General features: G+C 43.0%; 1 protein-coding gene across 1 annotated transcript in view; it reads left to right on the forward strand.

Annotated features, from left to right (window-relative positions):
* Nucleotides 1-448: 448 nt before the first annotated feature.
* Nucleotides 449-27,699, forward strand: part of RPAP1 (RNA polymerase II associated protein 1) — a 52,194-nt gene continuing 24,943 nt past the window's right edge. The window contains exons 1-10 of the mRNA XM_018560068.1: nt 449-458; nt 6,148-6,163; nt 7,068-7,275; nt 9,512-9,660; nt 11,484-11,576; nt 17,220-17,388; nt 18,771-18,935; nt 20,107-20,292; nt 23,966-24,081; nt 26,747-26,845. Of these exons, the coding sequence (XP_018415570.1) occupies nt 7,089-7,275; nt 9,512-9,660; nt 11,484-11,576; nt 17,220-17,388; nt 18,771-18,935; nt 20,107-20,292; nt 23,966-24,081; nt 26,747-26,845 (1,164 nt within the window). The 5' untranslated portion in view covers nt 449-458; nt 6,148-6,163; nt 7,068-7,088. The remainder of the gene's footprint in view (nt 459-6,147; nt 6,164-7,067; nt 7,276-9,511; nt 9,661-11,483; nt 11,577-17,219; nt 17,389-18,770; nt 18,936-20,106; nt 20,293-23,965; nt 24,082-26,746; nt 26,846-27,699) is intronic.

Consider the following 27,699-nt stretch of genomic DNA (forward strand, 5'->3'; position numbering starts at 1 on the left):
AAAAGAGATTTTTCTTGCCAATAAAGGTAATATGAGGGAGCCCTGTGATGCCTGATTTTGGGCAGGCTTTGTACTTTCAAAAGCATAAAATTGCTACAAGGTTTGCATTTAAGGAACGCTCCAGGAAAAAAAACATAATCTTCAGGCAGCTAGAGGTGCTCATATCTGCAGCAGCTTCTAAAACCCTGGTGCTATAGTCGAATCTGGGATCTTTCTGGCAGTTAAAGCTCTTGCACTGCCTGGTAGCATCTTTAGCCTCCTGTACATTCTTTTTGGCCATTGATGCAGCACAAGTGACAGACAATAAGAATGTATGGGGAGCATGCACCAAGAAGAGTTTGCTGATTAGCCTGGGATATACAGCATTAGCAGCAGGGCTTTGAGGGTGCTGCAGGTATGTCCACCCCTAGGTTAGTCATCCTAGGAGACTCAGAAAGGATTTACCATATGGTCAATTTGTAATGGTATGGAGAATTTAAGTCTACTGAGCAAGCTTTAGTAGCACAAGCCACAGTGATGTTAGAGAATTTAGTGAAATTAGGTTATTCATGCCATAAGCTTTGAATAGGGCACATTCTCTTGATAGGACATCCTTTTTAAGGCTTAATACGAAACAATCCCCCAAATGTATGTCTGTGACTCTTACCTTCTCCAAATGGACCCCACAGATTCAGAGGATTGTAAATAATATTTTGTTAAGTGGACCCAAAATTGAAGACCAACCTGTTGTTGAATGCAAATGCTCACACAGCATCAGAAAAGCATTGATTCCTGCTGAATTTCATAGAGAACAGCTTACCAATGGGGAACCAATTGGCTTTCTGGGTGCCAAACACCTGAGGGTATATAACTTTCGTCATTGTGCTCGGTGTAATTATGTTATTGGAACAATTACTTTTCACACCCATGTACTGGGAATAAATTCCTTATTCGGACATTTGTAAACTGTTGAGATCTATTTGATTAAATGCAGGTATGGCCTAGGTTATGTCGGTAAGACCAATAGAGATATCAGGATTTATATCAAGGAGCATTGTAGTGAGATTAGGAAGTCTGACTTCACTCAGGGATGAATGAAGAAACAGATCTGATATTTTTTTTTAAATAATGAATCCAGATCAAACAAATATATATTGCCCAGATTAGTATTTCTTAAAATTTTTGCCCAAGCACTTACAGTCATCATGTTTCCAAACAGCTCCAATTCTCTCAGCTCTGCTTCCCTGAACTTCCTGTCCAGCACAAGATCACAAGGGACAGCACAGTCTCCAGCAGCTGTCCATCTGCTAGCTTGGAAAAGGGAGTAGCTGGGGAGGGAGAAACAAGAAGCAGGGGAGAGGCTTGCCATGCTGTGCCTGCGTGTTTGTGGAGACACACACAGTTTACTTGCACACACAAGGGTGGCTCTATAGGATTCTGCAAGGGAAAGGTGCCACCCTAAAAAAGCAGGCTTTCAGGGCAGGGCTCAGGGGACCAGCTGATTCTTCAGGAAACTAAAACGTTTAAACATCAAGGAGCAGCATTCACTGTAAATGATTTTATCAGCTTTTGAAATAGTTAAACAAAACTTATTGGGGGGCATTTATCAAAGCTGGAGCAGACAAAATCTAGAGCAGGTTTGCACTGCAACCAATCAGCTTCTATCTCTTATTTTCAAATCTCAACTTAGCAAACTGAAGAGAGAAGCTGATTGGTTGTCATGGGCAACTGCTCCAGTTCCTGTCTGCTCCAGTTTTGATAAATTCCCCCCATTGACTCACTTAAGGTTTCCGAACTTTTGATTACCTGTTCAGCCTCTTCCTGGGGAGTTGGAGAAGCTTGTCCAGTTTTAATTTTTGCTGTTTGGTTTGTATAGATGTATTTTTACTGTGAATTTTCAATTCTTACCATTCCATTTATCCCTTTCAGCTTCTATTTACATTACGGATGAACATCTATCCTATTCATATGCCTTGTGTCAATCCTTTCACTGCTGCCATCTACCTGCTTATGTTGTTCGTTGCTTAGCACTTGCTGTCCGTTCTCTCCCATGTCAGATGGCAGCTCAGCCCCTGATTGGCAATATTTGGTCAGGGTTGGTTGGCTGCATCAGAGGAATTGCAGACTGGAGGTGGCATTAGGCTGGCACCAGGACTGATGGCGGATATGACGTTACTATGGCCGACTTAGGGAAGACGCACCCACCTAATCAGGGATTGGACTTTTCAGCGGTGTGCTTGTATGTAAATATATTTTGTAGGGATGCAACAATACCATTTTTTCAAGACCAAGTACAAGGACTTTCCCTTAGGTACTTGCCGATACCAATTGCCGATAGTTTTTCTTAAAGGGACATATGACATTTTTTCTAAAACAAAGACACTAATGATTTTAGGGCAGTTTCTTTATCGTTATGAAGAACTGTAACCCAATCCATGATTAAAAGTTTTCTTTAGCTCTTGGCGCTAATGGCTGCCAGCTGGACAATCCACTTGCTGTTGCTCACTCAAAGTTTTCAACAGTTTATCACAGTTTTTTTTACACAGACTTGAGGGGCTGCTCATCCAAGGCTCTGGGGCTTCCACCACGAACATAGAAAACAAAAGGGAACAGAGCGCCACCTCCGTGTGTAAAATCGTTTATTACAATAAATAAAACAAGGGATAAAAGTACTCACAAACAAACGTTTTCATCAGGCTTTAACAACAAACGAGAGGCCACACTGTCTGTTGACCCAACATTGTATCCCCCCGACTATGTAACACGGTAGTATCCGGTCACATCACCGTCCACCGACCGCAGTCAGCCAAGATTGACGCGTTTCAGGGGCAAGCCCCCTTCCTCAGAGTTGTTCAGGAATAGAGAATGGCAATCAGCAATAGAGGACTACAGATCACATCAATCCTGGGCTGCATGTGGTCTCACCAGAGCTGCGTGCAGATCTCACCTGGGCTGCGCGCGGCTTCTCACCAATGAATGAAGAAATAATGTCACCAGCACACCATAGTAGTAAAGCAATAGTCCATTTACTGACACATTGCCATTCGATGCAAGCGCTTTCAGGGCCTCAGGGGGTCCCCTTCATCAGGCTCAGAATGACAATGGTCACTACGAGCACCCACCTGTATGGGTTTCTACCGGTAAGGAGTGCAGCAAGACCTCTGGTTCTGAGTACGGCTTCTCACCAAGCCTGCGTTCACGTCTCACCAGGGCTACCTTTGGGTGTCACCAGGGCTATGTTTGGGTGTCACCAGGGCAGAATGTTGGAATTACCAGGGCTGTGTTTGGGTCCCAGCGGGGCTGCGTTTGGGTCTCACCAGGGCTGCATGTGTGGCTTTCCAGGGCTAAACGGGTGGGTGCCGGGCGCTGGGCTCTCCAGGGCTGTACGGGCGAATGTGGGGCTGTCCAGGGCAGTGCCGGTCTCGGGAAGGAGGTGTGAAACCGGACCGCCACTGCCAAAGGCAGATATCACGAGGTCCTCAGCAGGCTGCCTGAGTTCCCCAACAAGCGCGGAACTTCAGGCAGCCAAAGTTATTTAAAAATTTAAAGAGCTGGCATCGGCGCTATGCATTGGGGCATTTTCATGAGTACAAATACTCATGAAAATGCCCCGTATTGGCACCGATATCGACACTAGATGCTGAGCTGTGTTTATAGGAAGATCTTTAACAACCAGTGTCTTTTGCCTTTATACCTCTATGTTTATCCTAATGAAAGTGGCAAATGTTAGATTATTGGAGGAAATGTGACGTCTGCAGTGGCAAAGGTAAAGGGTGCCTGCAGTTTAGCCAGCAAAGTGCCTGTATCTACTGGAAGACTGCACAGTACAGGGCTGGAACACGGTGTTACAGCAGTGATCTCATGGTGATAAGCAGCCTCTGCAGACTTTTTTGATTGTCTGTTTGAGAATTCAATTATCTCTGTGTGCACGGAGCCTGTCTGTGTACACAGCCGTCAGCTCCCCCACTTCTATGAGTTTCTGCTGGAAGAGGACCTCTACATCCATTAGATAAATCCTGCCTAGTACATTGATAATCAAATCCTCTTTTCACACAAACTATTTCAATTTAATATGTGCCCTACATAAGGATAAAAAAAAATATAGATATATTTATGATCAAATTAAGAAAAATTATGACGCTGATTCAGCGCTAAACTAACTCTGTTGCCACAAAACAACATAAGCAAAGAGCTCCCTGCAGAAAAGATTAGTAATATTTACCTGTTTCGCAGCCCATATATAAGATCTTTGCTCTCTTGCTGAGCTAAGCCAGCTGACAATTCTTCTGCCGCAATGTCATTACAGGACACAGTAGTAAGAAAGCTGCTAGTGGAATAAACTACAGGGCTAAGTGACAGGTTCTCTTGTAAGAACACTTCACCTGTTTGGTTGTACTCACTTGCTGCTCCATTCCTCTGTCAGAGCCCTTGGTAAATAAATAACTGGTCCTTCTAGGTATGGAGGAGCATGTGACCTCCTCCCAGGATGCACTTCTCAGCCACGAGTGGCTAGTCACCAAGCCCGAACACTGTCAAACAAGGAGGAGGATGTTTACCCTGTGTAAGCTCCAACACCATCCAATATGGAGCTTACTAAGTGTTAGGTGCTCTGACGGAGCAACAGAGAGGCAGGGAAGCAGAAGGAAAGTGAATATAAGGTTGGGGTGTTCTTCTTACAAGACCATTCCAAAACCATGGGCATTATTGTCCATTATGGCCACTAGATGGAGCTGAGGGGCATAGGAAATAAATACTGTCTGTGTTCATCATCTCCATCTAGTTGCCATAATGTATTATTACAACAACGCTATACATTCGAACTGGGAAAAATATAGTAAGCAGATTTGTTTTTGGCATTATTGGCCATAACAAACGTTCACATCTATTCGAAGGTCCCTGCTAAATAGAACTCTTAAAATCTAATTAGAAAAAAAAATCTAACAATGTTTCCTATGTAACTAAATGTGTGTGAAACTATTGGCCTCTCTCCTTTTAGAGAATGGGACAATCGTTATTATCATATGAAGGTCCTGTTGTTCTTCATCCCCTTTTTTGTCTTCACCATCTTTTACCATCTCGTTATTTCCCAATTGGTTTCCTCCATTTACTCTTTTGGGAGCCCCTTATCCGATCTGCATTGATGGGGTCTCCAGAAGCCCCGTCACTGTAAACCTTTTTTCCTCCAAATTCTTCTTCTTTTGTTCACTTATTGCTCTCATCCTTCTTTGGTGTTCAGTCTCCTCTCTGAAATACCATCAATACACTCTCTATTTCACAGCTGAAGTGTTATCTATTTGCAGTTTGTCCAGATGATTTACCAACCTTGAGCTCTCTCCAAGCTCAATTAACTTCTATTCTATCAGCTCTCACCCTCTATACCTAATAGTAGGGATGCACCGATACCGGTACTAGTATCGGTACCGGTGCTGAGTATGCTCCCATACCTTCCTCAATTCGGAACTTCCGGTCACAGGAATATTTACTCTGACCGGCATTGCCCTAGGGGGAACATGGAGCCGGCTTCCAGGGCAATCAGGAAGCAGGGTGGCGGGTCATTACTCGCCTCCCGGCTTCCTGATTGGCCGGGAGGCTGGATATTTGCTGATTGGCTGGGAAGCCATTTTTTCTTCCTGCCAATCACAATCGAGCTGTCCAAACAACATGCAGCCGGCTTCCTGGGCAATCAGGAAGCCAGGTGGCATGTCATTTCGGAGCAAAACTCTGTACAGGAAACAACTTTTCTTTTAGAATAGAGCATATACTGTGCAAACAGAGATTAAATAAAAGTTATGCTACGTGAATGAGAAACATGTAAGAAATATAATGTAGGTGTTATACCATTGTGGCTGCAAAAGTTGATCTATATGCACACACTGTATGTGTGATTTTCTTTTCAGTCATCTTAGAATACAGACTTTTATTTTCTTTCAACCTTTCAACACACTAACAAGATAAAGTACGGACTACACGCTCATACAATGTATGATATTCTGCCCGAACAGCACTCCTCCACTCTAACTACTGCCCCAAACAGCCACTCTAACTGCCACGCATGCGTAGTCTACCGGAACGCATCGGTTTGACAGGCGGAAGAAGCTTGCGTTCCACCAAGAGGAAATGACGTCGGATAACATGTCAAGCCGGAAATGTTGTCCATGTGGTTCACAGTCGTTCTCGGGGATTGGTGAGTGGGTTAGAAATCTGTGTCTAAAGCTTTGTCAGGGACAAGAAACGGAATTCTGAATATTGTATGGAATTATTTCATAATATGAAGGGATGTGCGTGCTCAACTACATGTCTGTCTGTGAACCGAAAAGAGATGGGTTCGGTATATATACAACTTTCAGTGTGATAAAATTTAGCCTTAGGGATTGTTATATTATTAAATTATATTTAATGTACATTGTGATATAATATCAGTATATGTGCTATGCTTAGTATACTATACAATAAACCTAAATAATAAACATAGTAATGTTGCTGCAGTGACAGCGGAGGTGGGAGGAGGGCAGAACGTTTATATGTTATAAATGGGAAGCAGTAAAGTGCTGTTGTTTAAATTTGTGGTGTGATACAAAACTAATATGGGTAAAAAAAATAATAATAAAACAACAATAAAAAAAGTGACATCAAATGTCTGATATAAGCATTAGAGTACAGGTAAACCTTAACATAATGACATTTAGCTAGATCACTGAATATCAACCAATCTTTGTCAATCAGGGTTGCTCCTGAGGTGGCTAGGGGTTCCTTTAGCAGGAAGCAAGGACAAACTGATCTTCTAACTGCACAGACCATCATCGCAAGGGGGAATTTTCCAGTAACCCTTAGGAATGAGTTCTGGTATGGACTAAACTGCAGCTCATCCAAACACAGAAGAAAGCCATCAGTGCCTGCCCATTCAGCGGCGGCCCGGGGCATTCCTTGCCACGGAGCTGCACTTAAAGGAGCAGCATGTTGGTGACATCATTAACCTTATATGGCCAAATGGCCACATTAGGTCAATGTCATTGATCATTAATTACTGACTTTGAGTTCTGATTAACGTTCATATTTGTGATGTACATGTCGCCTTTCTTTTGTACTAGACGTCCTGATAGAATGTCAAGATGTTGTCGCGACCTAAGCCTGGGGAGTCAGAAGACGATCTCTTAAAGTTCCAGAGACAGTTTCTTGCTGCTGGTGGTTCTGCAGCTGCAAAGGTTGTGAGGAAAGCCGATAAGAGGAAAGGATCCGAGGATACTAGCGAAGAGACCAGTGGAGGAACAGAGGAGAGAGATGTCGTTTCCATTGAAGGTATAGATGGGTTTTGTGTACATTCACAGTACGTCTTATTACGTCTTATTTTTTTACTTCTTATTGTCTGATGAAGCAAACCTGTCATGTGAGAAAAATGTCTTCCATTGCTTTCCTCCTTTTGAATATTCTAGTCGCCTGCCTGTGTCTGGTTGTAGTATATTTTGAGTCCCTGACCAGGGGCCAGGATGCAGATCTAGGAGATTACAGAAAAGTCAGAAATCCTTTTCTAAAAGACAAGGAAAACAACAAAAGCGCCCCAACCCAACAACTGGATGTGGAGGTGTAATTGGTAAAAGGATGTCTGTAAATAAATAAATCTACTCACATGATGCTGGTGGGGACCAGGAATCGTGTGGTCTTAGTGGAGGATCGGTGATATGGGCTGCAGTCTCCTATTGGCTGTGGTTAGAATGCCGTGTGTGGAGAACAGGATTACTGCAAGAAGTATAGGATGGAGAAGGCAAGGCTCGCTGTTGTACCGGGTAGGGAAGTATGGTTTGTTGCCTCGAGGCAAAGGACATTGAGGCTGGCAGCTAATGTGTCCATGAGCGAGTGTATAGTGACCGGGAATCGATTTACAGTCCGGTGTCAGCGCTGGAAATGAATGTAATGCAGTTTGTTGGAGGAATGCTGCTGAATAAACGGCTGCAGTCACAGTGAGTGGGAGCGACATGTATGATGAGGAGTCCTGACGATCTGACAGTGGTGAGCTCGTGTGATCTGCCAGTGTCAGGCTGAATCACACCTTTGACACCTGTGCCTTCAGCCTGACCGGCAGATCACTAGGGCTTACCGCTGTCAGATCATCAGGACTCCTCATTCAAGAATAGTTTGAGGAACACAGCAATGAGTTTGAGGTGTTGACTTGGCTTCAGAATTCTCCAGATCTCAATCCGATCGAGCATCTGTAGGACGTAGTGGAAAATCTGATCCATGGGGCCCCACCTTGCAACATACAGGACTTAAAGGATCCAATACTGATAGCATGGTGCCAGATAACACTCCATACCTTCAAAGGTCTAGTGGAGCCCATGCCTCAATGGGTCAGGTCTGTTTTGGCTGCAAAAGGGGGGGCCTATTAGGCAGGTGGTCATAGTGTTATAGTTAATCGGTATATATTATTTGCATTAACATTTGTTTTGGGTGTGCTTAGTAATCAGAATATGACATGAAGATCAGTGCTTAACCCCCCTCCAGCTACATTGCTTAACTGTAGCTGAAGAGTGCTGCTGCAAAGCTGCTTGTAACATGCTGAAAGTTTTACAACTGCTTTGCATAGGATTGTTATAGAAGCTGAAGCCCATTTGAACCTGACCTTTGCAGTAGTTCTAGAAATGCTGGTTTATTTTCATTATGTAAATAATGCATGTAAAAGATTGTGTGTGTGCTTTTCATGTTTTCTGAAAGTAACTACATTTACTACATCATTACACTATGCCTTGCCTTTACAATTTTATATTCTCTACCCAAAATTATATGTTTTCATTTGAGACGTGGTGGGATATGGCATAATCCACAGCTGGGTCTTTAAAGTTCTCTAAACACTCAGGCCTCGTTCAAACCAGATGCAGTGCGTTCCAGCCTGATTCTGACCAGAACGCATTGCCGGCTCGCCACACCAGATGCAGTGCGTTCTGGCCTGACTCTGACCTGAACGCATTGCCGGCTCGCTTTTTTGTGGGGCAGGAGGGGGTAAGGCGGTCCATTGAAGTGAATGGCACCATAGCCACGACCTCCGGGCGCAATGCCATCGGCCGCACGTGATCGCAAGGCACATTATACCTGCGGTCCGTTTCGTTCAAAAGGCTGCAAGCACTATTTTGATCGGACTGGACCATCCTTAGCCTGGTTGTGACAGGCTGAGCTCACTTTCTCAGCTGATGTGTGATCAGCTAAAGTAAAATATATATTGCTATGGAGAATGCACTAAAAGGCAGGAAATACAGCATCCCTAAACCACCTAATGGAAATGTTCTGTAGGATTATATAGATAGTCCACTTCAGTTAGTGACTGAAGTGCCAAGTTCAACTTTTCGCAAATCTTGCTGTTAGAAAAGCTCTAAACTTAGTGTTCATTGTATAGTATCACAGATTACTCACAGATTTTATAATTGTGCATATTAGCTTATGTACAGATGTATAAATAACCTTCTCCATGTTTCATAAAGCAGCATTAAGATTAACATGATGACTAAGATGCAATAAACATTCTCTTATATTTGTTTTCTTTTAGATTTCTCTGACTTGCCTCCAATCTTAACACCAGGGCCATCCAAAAAGTCAAAAGTTGCTGAAACACGAGTACGTTTTGCTGAAGAAGATCCAGAAGATATATTGGAACAGCATGACCAGCATATCACTGCAGTTATCTCAAAAATCATTGTGAGTTTTTTTGTTTTTATCTACTTTGTTTTTTTAATCGACTACAGCCAAATAACAGATCAACTCAAGCCAAAATAAATATATATATATATATATATATATACATACACATATACATATACATATATATATATACTCACACACTGAGTGGCCAGATTATTATGACCACCCCATCAGTACTTTGTTGGCCCACGAGATAACTTTGTTTGGCCGTCTCGTGACTCCACGAGATGTTGAAAGGTGATGCGAGGAATCTGACACTGCACTGTTGCCCTTCTGTTGTCTTGTCACCAGTCTTGCTACTCTCCGTTCTGCCCTAACATTGGCTTGTCGCTGACGGCCACAATTCGCACGTTCAGACCCAGATTTTCGGCTGACAGTCCAGTCTTTAAACACTTTAACAACAGCTGCTCTTGAACATTTAACGAATTCTGCTGTTTTGCTGATACTCGCTCCATGGCTTGAGCGCCAACAATCATCCCACGTTCAAAGGCTGTTAAATCGCGTTGTTTACCCGTATCTTCAGAAAAAAATCACTTCTACTGTCGTGGTAAACAACCTGCTTCCCTATTTATAATGGTCTGGCCCTCTAGCAACTTCAGCACCAAATTATAGCTAATTTGCCTACAAACGTCAGGTGGTCATAATAAACTGGCCACTTAGTGTATATATAACAATCATGTGCCGAGCTAAATAAATGTAAACAATTCAGTAAAATATGTGATATACCAATAAGATATATGAGTATATGCTTTACAGTATATACAAAAGAGCATATCAAAACATGAAAAGATGTGAACAAAGTGATAAAAACAGGAAAAACATGAAAAAGTCCAATGTGCAACAATTATAATCGTGCAAATAAATGCAGGGGATAGTCCGCCACTAGATAGATCCAAACTGCCACAGAATCCTGACAGACTTTCACCTCCACCCAGTGAATGCAAATTTTGGAACAGTGCTCGCCTGGGGAGATAGACCCACAGAACTAGGTCTCAAAGCGCGTTTCCGTTCTTAATAGGGGACGGAAGCCCGTATGACTGAAGACCAGATAACCTCCTCAGCTCGCAAATAACGTCATCATTTCAAAGGGAGACAAAATATAAAGAGGACATAGTGCGTATCGTCCAAAAAATACAATTTATTGAATAAAAGCAGGTACTCACAATGTCACAGGTGACAAAAGGCATAAAACAAACATCCAATGGACACCACAGTACGTATCTATGGGTGCAAAGGGACTCCTGTCCATCCGGCTCAGCTAAGAGTGGCGTCAAATGCTCAGCCCTATGTACGTTATGTCTATGCACGACTTCGTCACATATTGTTTAGATAGATAGATATATATAAAAAATATAGAGAAAAATTCCAAAAGTTATGAGGCAGCTGTCATTTTTAAGGAGCCCACGGAGCTCCTAGGATATGTGCATCCCTATTTTAATGCATTATTATTATTTTTTATAAATATATATATATAAGAGATGCATCGATACCATTTTTACGAGTACTGATACATTTTTGTTCATTGTCATGTGACAGTTTTTCTAAAATAATACAGACTAATGATTTCAGGACAGTGGGGGAGCACCAGAGCCAGGTCACAGCTGCAACCTCTGCAACCCTGGTAGTTCTCATGAAAATGCAATGTATCGGCACTGGTATCTGAACATCCCTAATAACAAATAATTTATATATACTGTGTGTGTGTGTGTGTGTGTGTGTGTGTGTGTATTTATTTTGACTGTTTGAATGTCTTTGTCTGTTTTCAGCTAACAAAGCTGTACTCTAATATTTCATTTATTATTTTCTTTCTGTGTCTGCAGGAGCGGGACACTAGTGCCGCCACCATCACAGCACCTGTTCCTACAGGAGAGCCATTTCCTCGGGTCTTCCACAGATCAGAGATACCTAGTGGGGTGAGAGAGTGTTTTTTTCCTGGAAAACTAATCAGTGCATCAGGTTGTCATTGTCCTATATGAAGTATATGTGCTATATGTTGATCTGAATGGAAGTATGTATTTAGAATGAGATGGAAGATGCCATACCTGATCTCCTGAAAACGTTACTTGCTTGCCTGTCTATGACTTCTGTATTTTCTGAGTCACTGACCTGAAATATGCAAGCAATCGGTGAAGTTAGAATTACTAATCTGCTTATTTGTTTCAGGTTATGGTATTAGAAATGACTGAAGACAGTGAATAGACATGACAGCCAGGCAAATAGCATTTTCAGGAGTGTCACGTATCCGGAGCTTTTATATTTCCCATTATGTTATCTCCATTGGTTCACTCATTTTAAAGCAGTGGTTCTCAACCTGTGTAACCTCAGGACCCACATTTGTCCTTGGTCATTAAGTCACGACCCAAGTCGCATTGCAATGGAACGCACGGCATTAGTGTACCTCGGGTGGGAGGTGTGTTTGGGGTACCATTCAAATGAATAGCAACGCAACACCCCTCCCACACCAGAATGCAGGATTGGTGCGATCGCGTGGTTCACGCTAAGCGATTAACGCACTGTACTAGTGTGAATGGGCCCTTCAAAACACTGGCATACATACACAACCACAGACACAATCTCACATTTTCACAGACATTCTCACATACACACGCCAAACAATTTTACATTTTTTTTATGGTCCACCCAGTCTCCCTACCTGACGAGAAGTGGAGTAGATCCTCAGCATGGGCTCCAGTGTGGGCTGCTGTGCTTTGACGGAGCTCCACCCATATGTGCATTGCTTGTACAGCTCCCTTGCGTGCTCTGTAGATGTGACGGGAGCCAGAATGTGATGTCACTCTGGTACTACAGGACACGTTAATGAGCTATAGGCAATGCACGTATGGATGAAGCTCCTTCGCGGCCATATCCCCAGCCCACCCCACCTCAAGCTGACACTCGGCAACATATTTTAAATGGCTGCTTGGTGCGAGAACTGACAGTGCTGCGCTAGGGGGAGGCAGAGGATCCTCTCACCTAGCAAAGTGGAAGCCATGCAGCGACCCACTGAACACGCTGTCACGACCCACTGAACACGCTGTCACGACCCACTAGTTGAGAACCAAGGCTTTAAAGTATCCCTTTCTGCCTTGGAGAAGCAAGCTAGCCTGCTGCTTCACACATCTCTTACTCAGACTCATCATGCTTAATGGACCCATAGTTAGGTGTAAGATTGGACGGGATAGCCCTCTGCTGTTTTGCATGTTAGCCATCCCAAGGTAGTTAAGAGGACAGCTTTTTATGGATTTTGCAGTCTTACCAAACCCTCTCCAAGAAAACTATGAAAAGAGATGGTACTTCTCTTTGTAAAATAAACAGCAATGCCTTTATTCAAACCAGTAAAAAAAAACTACTTATGAACTTGTATAACAAAAGGCTTTTTAAAATCCTTTTAATATATGTGTGTGAGTAGTTTCAGTTATATCAGTTTGTGAGTGTTGCTGGTTTTTTTTTTAAGATGCTTTTTATTGAATTTTGTAATAAAATATACAAATAAACAATATTAATCAAACGTTTCCTACTAGTGCTTGCTGTCTCATGTACACTAGAATAGTAAAACAAGGTAAGACAATGTCCCAAAGACAGTCAATAAAATATCAGAAGAGGGAGTAGCATACTGACACCATTTCCAAAGGAAATTTAAGGGAGATCAACAGTTGTATTAGTGGAAGATAACCGAGGACCCCATATACTCTCGTATTGTTCATAGGTGATCTTATAGAGAAGCAGGGATTTGTCAACTATGTGTTTCCAGCAACTCAGGGAAGGAGCCTCAGGACTACTCCAGAGTTTTGCTGTTTATTACACAAAGAGAAGCGTTATCCCTTTTACTTTTGAAGGGATGATGGCAATCGCTGGGTAAGGGTGGAAGGTTAGCAGCTACTGGAGAGGGGTTAAATTGCACAGCGTGTGGAATTGGAACTGTTGAGTGAAGGGCCCCAGAGTGCATTGGAACGCGTAAGTCGCCATCGGAATGAACTATGTTTTCTCGCAATCATTAAACTGCGGAGACTTACTGTTACAAGGAAGCATGTTGATCTGGTGAGCAAAGTACTTTGCCGCTGTGTTTTCAGTTGGAGCAGTAATGCTATACATCTGAAAATTGTGATATTGTACTTGTGCAAGAGAAGGTCATTACCATTTACTGCCAGCAAGAGTTATTATTTCTGTGGACATTCTATAATGACTATTGAGGGTGGACTAGGAACGAACGGGGGAAGGGGCGGGTACAGCTGGCTCTGCCTCTGGATAAGCTCAATAGATCGGGAAGTGAGAGAACACAACGTCACTCGCTCACTTCTCGATCCTGTCCCTGCAAAGAGCCGTGACTGTCACGGCTCCCTGCAGGGATTCCTCCCCGCTCCGATCCTCCAGCGCTGACTCGAGATACGAACGGGGGAATGGGCGGGTACAGCTGGCTCTGCCTCTAGATAGGCAGAGCCAGCTGTTATTCACGCAGCTGGCTGGATCTCGACAGTAATGTCGGGATTCGTCTCAGCTGCGACGGTCTCCGGATACCGCGAGCTGTAGCTCGCGCTATACTGAGCTTTGGTTCACGGGTGGACGATAGTTTATGTCCTCCCGTGACCATGAGGAGAACTATAGTGAAAAACACTGACCCCATAGTTCTCCTTTTAATAGTTAAGGTACCTGGATGCATTTTTAAGATTTACCACTCGAGTTTAGTGTTACTTTGAGCTCTATGAAATATTAAACAAAAGCACTTGGCGTAGCTTTTGTTTCACAGGGCTGCAGTCACCATTGGTTGCAGGTTTGGTCCACTTTGAAGTTGCAGCCTTGTTCTCCATCCACAGCATCTTCAAGTGGGTTCTCCTAGTAGGGATATCACTGAAGCAAAGTGAGACTTTGGAATTTGGGTGTCAAATGCGCAGCAGCAATTTAAACTTGTGCAAGCTTTTAGGATTTATCTGTTCTTTTTAGTTTACTTGTTATTGAGATGTGTTCACAAAAAGCATTATGTAAACATGTGCACTGTCATTGTATTTACTCATGCTATTTACCCATCTCAGTCCAGTGTAAGCTGCACACAATATACACAATTCCTTCCTTCTGTCGCTGCAATCTGGTCCATCTTTTACATAGCGCCATTAAACCATTTTTAGACGTCGGTGACATTGCCTGCGAATACATGATCCAATGACATAGTTTCCTTGGAAACCATAAAACATGATGGATTTCTCTGCGTGCCCGGTGAAGACAGCTCATTAGTGAGGAAAGCATTGGAATGGAGCCTGCTGCAGACACTTTTAATTTCATCAAATGACACATGGCTTATAAAAAGCATCGTAGCACAGGAGGCACCTGCAGTAACAAAATCACCATCAGGCCTTCCAGGTTTAGATATTTCCTTTCATTGCTTTATAGGGTTTATCTGTATCTTTTTCATACCTTTTAAGTTCTCCAACAGACAAGCAGATGTTTCAGCCATAATGATGTGAGATGAGAGATCTACTGTTCCAGCAATAAAAACATTTTAGTGGTCACACATGTTCATTTTTGCTTGCAAGGGATCCTTTATCCTTGTAATTATCACAATCATTGCTGCTGCATGTCAATGTCAATAAGTGACAGTAGTCGGTATTTTGCTTACGGGGCTGCCCTTACTGTTTGTAAAATATAGTTTTCCGGTGAGCGGAAAAAAAGAAACGTTCCTTCTTTAGCAGAGCCCACCCTTGTCACTTGTAAACTACATAAACTTGACTTCTTTGCTTGCTTAGCATACACATGGAATGCTGAGAATGAGCTTGCAAGAGAACTATGGCCTAACCTTTTTTTTGACATAGTTCTTATCAGGGCCACAGGAGGACATTTACTATTGTCCTCCAGTGACCCAAAATTTAGCATATAGCGGGCAATGCTGAGAGCGCAGAGCCGCAGCCGGGACGGATCCTGACAATACTGTCGAGATCCGCCCCGCTGGCTGATTGACAGCTGGCTCTGCCTCTCTGGAAGCAGAGCCAGCTGTGCCCGCCCCGTCCCCCATCCGTTCCTCCAGTCAGCACTGGAGAAACAGAGAGGGAGGGGGGATCCCTGCAGGGAAAGGATCGGAATGTCAGCAAACAGGGGTATGTGTTTGCTGACTTTCCAATCAATAGAGCTGACCTGTGGCAGCTTCAGTGTCATAGGTCGGCTTGAATTATGGGGATGAGTGTTTTTGTAAACCCTAAGGCTTCATTCACGCTAGGCAATTTGGGATTTGGGAAGCCTAACTCGATCACTTTTAATCTTCTAAAGCAGTGGTTCTCAACCTGTTTAACCTCGGAACCCACATTTGTCCTCGGTCATTAAGTCGCGACCCAAGTTGCACTGCAATGTTCCCTGTTGCGGTACTGCGCTTTCCGGTGCAGGCGATCGAACTGTGGGCAGGAGGTGTGTTTGTGTTGCCATTATGCAAATTGGAGTGGATCCTCAACCTGGGGTCCAGTGTGGGCTGCTGAGCTGTGATGGAGCTCCATCCATATGTGTATTGCTTGTAAAGCTCCCGTGTGTGCCCGTAGAGGTGCCGGGAGCCAGAAGGTGATGAGCTGTAAGCAATGCAGGTATGGATGGAGCTCCCTCGCGGCCATAGCCCCACCTCAAGTTCATATTTTTGAATGGCTGCTCGGTGCGAGAACTGACAGTGCTTCTCTGAGGGGAGGACAAGGATACTCTCACCTAGAAAAGTGGAAGGCATCTGGCGACCCACTGGACATGGGGCCGAGACCCACTTTTGGGTCACGACCCACCAGTTGAGAACCATGGTTCTAGAGGGTTGTGCATCATAAACAAGTACAGTTTTCTTATTAATTAAATATTTTCCACTTTTTTCATAGTTTGTTGCATTTCAGCGCTAATGATCTCCTGCAGCCTCTTTGCAGCAACATCCTTTCTACATGTACTCCAGCGATGGCTGCATTGCGTTTATCAGGATGGTTTTCCTGATGGTGACAAGAGTAGACCATGCCTATGATATGTGTGCTAAAATGGTCTTTTGCAGTCTCTTTTGAAAGCCTGTGTAACAAAGTGACAACGCAGGAACACGGTTGTTAGAGGATAACCTGTAAGTGCCAGAAACAGGACCTTTATGGCAGGACCACCTAGTGTTATTTTAAGAAAAGCTGTAGATTTTAAAAAAAATGGAAATAATTTTGAAATTACATTCTAATGAAAATGTATTACAATTAAGGTTTTATAGCAGGTACTCAACGCTTTGTAGCATTTGTCACTGAATGGTGGTGTACATAAAAAAAGTATTTTTTCACTTTTTCTGTATTTCTGTCGTTGTAAATTGTGCAAAAAAAAAAGTGCAAGAAATATATCAGGCTAACAGTGGGAGCACTTGCACTCGCTGGTGCAATTAAGTAAAGGCAGAAGAGGGGTGACTGACACAGAATCAGATCTGTAGAATACTAGCAGAATTTTCTATAGCAGTCAAGTAGTTTGCAAACTGTGATGGAATAACCTCAATGCAAGTGATTCTCAGTTGTATATGTTGTGTTTTTGTCTTTTTCATGTCACTGTTAAATGTGGAGCATTTGTTTTCTGTTCATGTCATACAGACTACACCAGGAATTGGGAAAGTCAGTATCTTTGCTCAAAAAATGGCTGCTAAGAGGGCTACTGAAGCAGCAAAGAAAGCGGAATCTTCCTCGGTCCTCCCCCATCCAGAGCACTTTGTCAGTCCTACACTTGTCCTCCCTGATGAAAGCAAATCTTCCCATTTGAAAGGTAGGTCACCAGACTGGTAAAAGGCATAATGCTGCAAATGCAAGAAAAATGGCAGCTGCTTGAGCGAGGTAAAACATACATGTGCAGTACAATGTGGGAGAGGTATTCACCAAGTGCAGAAACCAAAATTCACTCTGTGTATTCATCCACCAGCACCTATGTCACTGCCGGACATTGTGATAAAGAGGCTAGTGGGTTGAACCAGAGCGAGCAGGGGAAACCAGACATCCAACATTCATGAAAGTGCGCCAGATGCTAAAGATGAAAGCAAAGCTTTCCATTTGAAAGGTAGGTCACCAGCATGTGAAAGATCGGTAAAAGACATTATGCTGCAAATGGAGGAAAAATGGCAGCTGCCTGATCGAGGTAAAACATACATGTGCAGTACAATGTGGGAGAGGTATTCACCAAGTGCAGAAACCAAAATTCGCTCTGTGTATTCATCCGCCAGCACCTATGTCACTGCCGCGAATAGTGATAACAAAGAGGCTGGTGGGTGGAACCAGAGGGTGCAGGGGGGACCAGACATCCAACATTGCATTGCGAAAGTGCGTCAGATGCTGAATATTCTTCAGCCACTGTATGTTTTTTAAGAGAGAAGATCTTGTGTGTTGTGGTGCACTGCAGTGTATTGCCTGCTAATATAACTGTGCATTTGGGTGCCACTCAAAATGATTGGCACTGCAACACACCGCGCTCAAATTTCTCATTAACTGTTCGTTGCAGTAACATGGTATAATGTGTGACCACAACCCTTTAATGTGATTTGTCCTAACTGTTCTACTCCTGTAAGGAAAGTAGGTAAAAATCTTACTGATGTGGAGTGATTTGAAAATCTCCTGCTTTATATTAAGAATGGATTTCTCTATAAGGAGACCAGAATAGGCAAAGTGTTAAAAAAAGAAAAACCCTCCACCCACTCATAATCACTGTCCCGGCCAATGTGTTTTTCTGCTGGAGTCAGGAGTCCTAACCCTGTGTAAAGGTATTTGTCAGATAGTGCCTAAGCTTACACAAGGTTATTGTCTCCTTCCTTTCCCTCATTATGTGACAGTGTTTGGGCCTGGTGATTGGCTTACAGGGCCTGAACACTATACCCTGGGAGAAGGTCACAAGCTTCTCCATACCTGTAGCCACTAAGTATTTACAGAGGGCTCAGAAAGAGGAACTAAGGTGAGTAACAGGGGAAGCAGAGCTTCTTACAAGTCAACCTCTTGGGGCAAAGTACCCTATTCAGTTAAAGTAGCTGTTTATGGTTGTTAAAATTATAGTTATTTTAGGATGTCAGTCTGAGGACATGCCTGCATATGTATGCATGTATATTTATTGTAATTTGTTGAAACAGAAAATGTTTTATTGTTGGTTATTCTCCTGTGTTACAGGTGAGAGAGGGGAAGACAAGCCCCATCTGATTACAGGAGAAGGTCTGCGTAGTTTAGAGGGTCATGAAGAGGCGCAGAGGATCCATGAGGAGAATGTGAACAAGCTAAAGGCTCTGTCGGAGGAGGAGATCCTGCAAGAACGCCAGCGGCTTCTCTCACAGCTTGGTAATATACAGCTTAATTGGTCAGTGAATGTGATCAGCTGGGCGGAATTGAAATTAATGCAGTACTATAATATAGCTTGGTTTTACTTTACATAGGAATATGTAGGGACAGAATAAGAATTGTATCTATGTTGAGTATTGGATAGAACTGCACCATCTAAAGTTTTACCATTAAAGCTGAACTCCAGGCAGATTTAAGGGACCCACAATAATGCAGCTCAGTGAAAAAATATATATACAATGTATGTGTGTGTATATGTGTCCTCACACACCGCTCTGCCGGACTGTGATAGGAGGCTGAGCGGTGTGGGAGGAGAGACGCCTGCCACTCACAGCGCTCTCCTCCCACAGAGCTCGCCCGGCTGTCACACTTTTCTCCTCCCCGCTGGGACACAGAGCAGCGCCCAGCGGGGAGGAAAGAAAGCAGGGATGCGCCGATGTATCAGCAGGAAAATGGCACTTTAGGCATTTAGCCAAAAGTGCCATTTTCGGCCGATATATCGGTGCATCCCTATATATATATATTTTCTCTCTGTCTGTGCCCCCACTAAGGAGATTTTCCTTTTCTTTGTCCTGGTAACCATTGCCACTAGGAGTGAAATCGTGGGGAAATCCAACATTCTGAGTTAGCAGAACAGCAACAGATAGGAAATCTTCCAATGGATACGTATCTTCCAAAGCAAGACGGTATTTCTTCTTGCTTTGGAAGATTTCTTATTTCCTGTTTGTCTTCAGAAAACCTACAGTACTTTTACCCATTCCCTACTCTATCTGTATTTGATTCAGATATACTTTAATTCATCCATCCGTTATACAATTGAAAGGTTCTGGAATCGGTAAGCCACTGTTTATTTGTGCCTTGCATTTGCCTTAGCCACTAAGGATTTGTGATGTTTTCATTGCTTTGGTGGGATATTGTTATCCATTTTAAGCTGCAAGGATATAGATTTTTATAATGGATTTCCATTTTTATTAGCCAGCCCTTCTAAATATTATTTAAGCAATTGTGACAGACTGAATAATTCAGCTTAATGGTGCAGTATCTCATTAGGCAATAAAGCATGCTGTCCATTTTATTGATTATGGTTGTCAATATATTGACAAAGTAATACTTGAAGGTTTTGCACCCATGATTATTTCTAGGATTTTTCATGTCATTTTCCTTCTTTTAGACCCCAAGTTGGTTGCTTTTTTGAAATCAAAAAGTAAAGACCCAGACACCCAGAGGTATTCAAACATTGGCGACACAACCAGTGGTCCCCAGTCTGTCAGCTATGAATCTTCTGGTTCTGCCACACAGGCACAAGCAACAAAGGAGATTCCTGAAGCGGAAGAAGAAAATCTAACTGCTTTGTCAGGTAATCATTCACCATCATGACTGCACCTCTGCAGAGCCGATCAATAGCACTAAGTAGCTGTTATGATTTCAGCATAGGAAGTAAACAATTTAGTAATAGACCTCTTTTCCTGCAGTTCTCTCTGCCCCCCTCCACTGTAATAGTCTTAATCCTTATTATACCCTTAACAATTTTACATTTATAATTAGGGATGCACCGATACCGAGTTTTTGGGCGAGTACTCATACTCGCCCAAATGCTCCAATTCTTACCCCCGATACCAGAACTTCTGCTCAGAGGGAGATTTCCTCTGACTGGCAGTGACGCGAGGAAACATGGAGTCAGTTTTCCGGCCAATCAGGAAGCCGGGTGGAGGGTAATGACTTGCCGCCCGGCTTCCTGATTGGCCGGGAAACCTGATCCAAGCTTTTTGGCCGGCTCGATGCTGATTGGCCGGGAAGCCAGCTTTTAGATGAAGCCCTGAGATCTTGAGGAATGCTGAATTAAGTTTTACTTGCTTAGAAGGACATTACATAGACACTATATTGCCAAAAGTATTGGGACGCCTGCCTTTACACGCATATGATCTTGAATGGCATCCCAGTCTTAGTCCATAGGATTCAATATTGAGTTGGCCCACACTTTGCTAGAGCAACTTCAACTTCTCTGGGAAGGCGTCCACAAAGTTTAGGAGTGTGTCTATGGGAATGTGTGACCATTCTTCCAAAAGCGCATTCGTGAGGTCAGGTGCTGATGTTGGATGAGAAGGCCGGGCTCACAGTCTCCGCTCTAATTCATCCCAAAGGTGTTCTATCGGGTTGAGGTCAGGAATCTGTGCAGGCCAGTCATGTTCCTCCACTCCAAACCCGCTCATCCATGTCTTTATGGACCTTGCTTTGTGCACTGGTGCGCAGTCATGTTGGAACAGGAATGGGCCATCCCCAAACTGTTCACACAAAGTTGGGAGCATGAAATTGTCCAAAATGTCTTGGTATGCTGATGCTTTAAGAGTTTCTTTCACTGGAACTAAGGGGCCAAGCCCAACCCCAGAAAAACAACGCCACACCATAATCCAATCCACACCATGAATCCAATGATTTGGAGGGGTGTTCCAATACTTTTGGCAATATAGTGTATGTATACAGGAATAAAGCATTATCAGGAAACATATACAGATAGAACTTCCTGTGTATATCATAGATAAAACATGCATAAAATAGAGACTAACATTGCACTACAGCGCCATCTAGTGCTCAAAAGACATAGTTACAGTATATGCTGATGTATTTCCTACATAAGCCACACGTGCAATTGTTTTGTTAGTGTTGTTCTGCCTAGGCATCATGTGTTCAACTCAGTAGAACCCATTCCTTGACTGTTGTGTGTCATGCTTGAGAAACTGAAGTTAAACACAGTGGTTTTTTTTGATCACGTTGCCTTACCAAGATTACACAGCCTAACCAGATTTCTGAAAAAAATAATATATTTTACTATTAACAAATTTCAAGGAAAAATTTTGATGCCTACTATTATCTTTTCTGTTTAAAGTTTAAAAAAATACTAAAGCCCCTGGGGCTGGACATCCTACTTGTAGAAGTGTATAAAAAGTATAAGCAAGAACTGCCACCACCCTATTGCAAACCTATAATGAGTCTAAATTTGATTGATGATTCCCCAGAGGAACTAATCCATAATGCACTTATGTCGTGGTCGTGGTCCTCAACATTACATGAAAATGAACATGTCTCAGTCGCTAACTAATTGCATATGAACCAAGAAAGTTGCATTATATAGTAATGCACAAGCCAAAGGAGTTGCTGATGACTGAAGACGTGTATGATTAAACAAAATAATTTTATTTTAAACACAACTTCAGTTGGTGCACCATTACCCAAAGCACCCTTCTTCGGGTAATGGTGCAACAATTGAAGTTGTGTTACAATAAAATTATTTTGTTTAATCATACACGTCTTCAGTCATCAGCAACTCCTTTGGCTTGTGCATTACCATATAAACACAGGAAACCTATAATGAGTTCTATTTCACTGGCTCGCTACTTGCGTCTATGCAGGAGGCTGTAGTGGTGGTATTACCAAAAATAGGGAAGATTCCTTATTGCCAGAATCTTATCATCTAGCTCGGGGCTTCTTAATGTTTGGGCCGCGAAACTGAATGTGGGGGGTCGCGGCGAAAAATCTGAATCCCCGGTTGGGATCGGCAAGGTGTCCGTACACGGACACTGGTGTCGGTGAGTGGCACTTGTGGGTTCGCCGCTGCCGTGGCGTACAGTACACAGGGCTAGGGTTGTAACTTGGTACGGTCCCAAGCGGAGCTTGCCTTTTAGCAGGCTGAAACGCTGTAGAGCAAAGTGGGACTCGGTCGGGAATGGAGGCCGCTGATGTGGTAAGCAAATGTCTATTCTGGGGCTGGGTTAGCAGGGGAACACAACACAGAGGTTCTTCTAACCCTTCCCCATGCTATCTAGAGCACAAAAACAAAAAAAGTTTTCCCAGGAGTTGGGCTTTAAAAGTTATTTTTTAAATTTCAAACTGTCAGGACAAAATCAGACTGTGTCCAACCTAAGCTCTGCTCTTTCTTACAGTTTCCTGCAAAGTCTTTGAAACCTTGTGCAGAAAAAACAACTTCACCGTGCGTTTTAGTGCGGGCGATCACACTGCGGGCGGGGGGAGCATTTGGGGTGCCATTGAAATAATTGGCACTGCAACAGACGATAATGAGAAAAGTTGACAACTGTTCTCATCGACTATTATCGATTAATCAATTAGTTGGTTGCAGCCCTAGTACCCTGCTTGACTTATTTGCTGCTTCCTGGCTTTGCATGCTGTTACTAAGGTGACAGTCCACTAGATGCTAAGGTGACAGTTTACATAGAGTTTCTGTGGGCTCAGTGATCCCATACTGGATCAGCTGCCTTTATATGTCACTTTGCTGCCACATTCTGGTGTGAATATTTGCTGCTGCTGATTGCTGTGTATGGCTACCTGTGATCTGGTAGGATCTTACCTATATGCCACAGGAAACCCCCACACTCTTCTCTAGCTAATTTCAACCATTTGGCACCTTCCTATATGCTCCTGCCTGGCTTAATTCATGTTGGCACTTGTTCTACTTCAGATAAAAACGAATTTTTCATTATGGAGGGCACAGCACTTTATGTACAATTATTTGAAGTATTTAATTATTTTTTTTCTTAAATACGGTTTTATTTATGTCCTTTTTTGGCAGTATTACAAAACGAAAACAATAACTCAAATCCCATTACAGCAAAAACATCAAAGACATATTTATTGCAGAAGTACAAAGAAGTCAAGTCAGGATTTACATCCAAATGTTTTCGATCTCAGGTCATCATAAATTGCTAAGCTGCACCAATTGTTGACAATCTGTAATAGCATAACAATTGGTAATGAGGACTAAGGAAAATTCTTTGATAAATATCCATATGAGCATACACTGCACCAAACTGAGCCTTATTATTATCACACTGCAGCACTTCATTTGCAACTGGAAGTTGTCCTTGACAGTGGTGTGGCGTTACCAATTCATGGTTTATTGTGCAATTTGTACCTGTTGTGAGGTCTCAAGGACTAGCTCTAGTTGTGGTTTGTTAGAAATGTGTATAGTAACGGTCGCTTTTAATACGTTTGTAATGTCTGTATTTGTTTTAATATAGTTGATGATCTTCCAGTAAAGCCTCAGAAGGAATGGGTACACATGAACACAATGGAGTTTGAGAAGCTGGAGTGGATAAAGGATCTGCCCCAAACTCGGCAAAAGAAAACAAAAAAGGTGTTATATGAATATGACTCTCGCGGTCTGGCTGTTTCTTCAGACAAACCAAGAAAGCCCTGTGCACTCTATATAAAACTGCTGCCTTAGGATGCAGTTGGGGCTTTTTGAACTGAGCTACCTCCTGATAGACTTTACTTATTCTTGTTACAGTAGTAGCACATTCGGCTTTCTGGTCTAGAGTGTATGTTTAGTGTACACTTATTTTCAGGTGTTGTATTTTTTTTCTCTTGAATTAATTTTATTGTAACTACAGATGCACCAATGCCGATACTAGTATCAGTGCCGATGGCGAGTACTCATACTCGCCCAAATGCTCAGATGCATAGCCCGATACTTGAGCTTCCGGTAATAGGAAGCCGGGAAGCGAATCATTGCACACTGCCCGGCTTCCTGATTGGCCGGGAAGCCGTCTCCACGCTCCCTAGGCACTTGTGTCCAGGGAGCATGGAGCCGGACAGCCTGTCATTACACGCCCAACGGCTTTCTGATTTGGCCAGAAAAAGACAGCTTCATGCTCCCTGGTGACGAGCATGGAGCCGGCTTCCCGACCAATCAGGAAGCCGGGCGTCATGTAATGATGCGTGGCTCGGCTTCCTGATTGGCCAGCTTCTCAGCCAATCAGGAAGCCGGGCAACGCGTCATTACACAGCGCCCGGAATCCTGATTGACCAGAAAGCCGGCTTCATGCTCCCTCGTCACCTGGTGATGAGGAGCATGGAGACGCCTTCACTATTTATTGGGAAGCCAGGTGGCTAGTCTTTACATGCCGCCCGGCTTCTCGGCTAATCAGGAAGCCAGGTGGCGAGTCATTACACGCCACCTGGCTTCCTTAATAGGACTTGCAGTATCCGTATTCGGTATCGGCGAGTACCTAAGAAAAAAATATCGGTACTGTTGCTTTTAGGAATGTATGGTTGTGAAGTGTGATGATCAAAATCCTTTTGCAGTGCTTGAACTGAACAATTGGTGGATTGGGTAGGAGACTCTGCATTACTTGTAAGTAAACTTTGCAGAATAAGGTCCTATATTATAAAGTACAATGGCTCTCCTAAGGCGGCTCTTAAACACAAAAGGGTATTCGGGCATAATGGAGAGAATCCAGCAGGTGATGTTAAGAAAATTGAGAGTCACACCAATGTTTTTATCGTGGTTGGAAGGTATTTTATATCTTCCTAGAGGTCCAAGTCAACAAGCTGAAATGTGTAATAGAATAAATATTTTCAAACTACAAAACCATTAGTGTGGCAATCCTGTTTTCACACACTTCTGTAAAATGTAACTCATCATATTTAGATCTGGACATGGCCTTTATGAATACCGCTGTGCAACCTCTTGATTTTTCAAGTGGTCCTTTACTTAAAGCTAACCTGTGTGGGTAGACAGTATGGAAGCAGACATGGCTGGCTTACCTTCTAATGTCTCCGTGGGCTTTATTTTAACAGTCCAGCAGCATCTTATCAGGGAATGTTAATTAAGGGTCTAAAAGTGTGTACTAATGGGGGTGGGTGATGGAAATCTGGGCCCCTTCTAGCTTCCAATTTCAATGTCAAGGCATTCGTTCTGTGGTCTTTGCTAAAGACAAATATTCAGGCAGACCTTTCTGATTTGCCATCTTTGCGTAAACCTTTCCTAGAAAACCATGGAGGGGAATTAATAAATAGTGTTTGAGGCAAACTGTCTCAACTGGCATGCAGCCAGTCAGCTTTTAGGCTGTGTGTAAAAAAAATGAAAGAAGCTAATGGGTTGTTGTGGACAACTGCATCGGTTGAGATGGAACTTGTCTCAGACTGTCTTCTGGGGTGGACCAAGATTCCTGTTTTTGTTCCCCAGAAAATAAACTGCAGAATTATTTACTCTTTCCTTATATGATGCAGCTTGATTGTTAAAATAATGAATACTATTTAAGTATAGGCCCTTTTTAAATTTGTCTTTAAAAGAGAACTATGGGGTAAGTGAACCCAAAGCTCTTTAGGGTCACGGGAGGACATATACTAACCTCCTCCCGTGGCCTATTGCCCGCGGTTTACTGAGAGTGCCGCAGCCAGGACGGATCCCGACAATACTGTCTGGATCCACCCAGCTAGCTGATTGACAGCGGGCTCTGCCTATATAGAGGCAGAGCCAGCTGTACCCGCCCCCTCCCTCGTTCGTTCCCCCACTCGGCACTGGAGGATCGGGGAGTGGAGAATCCCTGTGGGAGCGGTAACTGACAGTCACCACTCTCTGCAGGGAGATGATCGGAAAGTGAGCAAGCAACAGTATGTGTTCCCCCACTTCCCGATCAATAGAGCCGGCCTCTGGCAGCGTTGTCACAAGTCAGCTCTAACTATGAGGATGAGTGGAAATCATTTGCCTCATAGTTCTCCTTTAAACAAAGGTATAGTCTGTGTAGTGCAACTGGATTTACGAATTACAATATAGCACCATGGAATTTTTTTTTCATATTTTCAAAAATCTTTCTATAGGCTAGTGTTTTCATAGTTCTGAATATTCCAGAAGTATTAGATTAGGTTGGCTCAAATCATTATCTTGTTTCTGAACCAATGTTTTCATACCATGGGTGTTGGTTTTGTGTTAGAATTTTCTTTGTACATTCATTTATACTGAATATTTTGTTTCTTGAACTTTTCTCATATAACACTGACAGGTCATATTTTTGTAGGGTATGCAGGCTCGATTCAGTCTGAAGGGAGATCTGATACCTCCAAATGAAGAGATTCCTACACATATGGGCCTACACCACCATGGAGAGGAGGCAGAGGTGAGCTGAAATTCAAGTGCGCACATTTTATTGCATATTTGACTTTACTAAAATGCATTTATCTGTATTTATTGTCACTAAAAAGAAAAGCAACTAGCAGTTTAAAAAAAAAAAATAGAAATATATATTTTTGAGATCAGGTCAGGAAACCTCCACCAAAAGCTAAAACTGTAGCTTTTGGTTGGGTATCTTCCAGAATAGTATTGCCTGTAGGACAGGAGCACCTTCTTCTTATCCAGTCTCTTATTGGCTGTGTACTTGTCCCAATTTAGTGACTCACTAGGTTACGAATATTGCAATGCATGGGCTGGTGTAATGTCATACAATTTATATACACACACAGTGTGTATAACAGTGTGTGTGAAGAGGAGGCTGACTCGGAACAGTAAGATGCACATTTATTTGAATGAACACGATACAAAAGAAAATGACCTAACTGCTTTAACTGCATCCGGGCCGGCCGTAGTAAAAAAATGGCCGGCCAGGAGCTCTCTCGATCTGAGCGGGCGTCTCTAGACGTCCGCTCAGACACGCCCCCTTGCGCACGCCACCGGGAAATGGCCGGAATTAAAAAACGGGCAGCGATGCCCGTTAATATACATGCGATCCGCCGGCTGTAGAGCCGGCCGATCGCATGTATGGGGTGAGGTTCACAAATACCAAAAGCCCTGCTTTGTCTTTTTTAGCAGTTGACTTTCAATGACTCCAGACACATACTGTACATGCCTAATAGGAGGCTTGTGTATACTTGTGTATACTGCCCAATTTAAACCTTGAAGGAAGCATTTGTAACAAAGTATAACAAACATATATATATATATATATGTGTGTGTGTGTGTGTATATATATATATA

This window comes from Nanorana parkeri, unplaced genomic scaffold, assembly GCF_000935625.1.
Source record: "Nanorana parkeri isolate BGI_ZX_2015 unplaced genomic scaffold, ASM93562v1 scaffold430, whole genome shotgun sequence".
Taxonomy (NCBI): Eukaryota; Metazoa; Chordata; class Amphibia; order Anura; family Dicroglossidae; genus Nanorana; species Nanorana parkeri.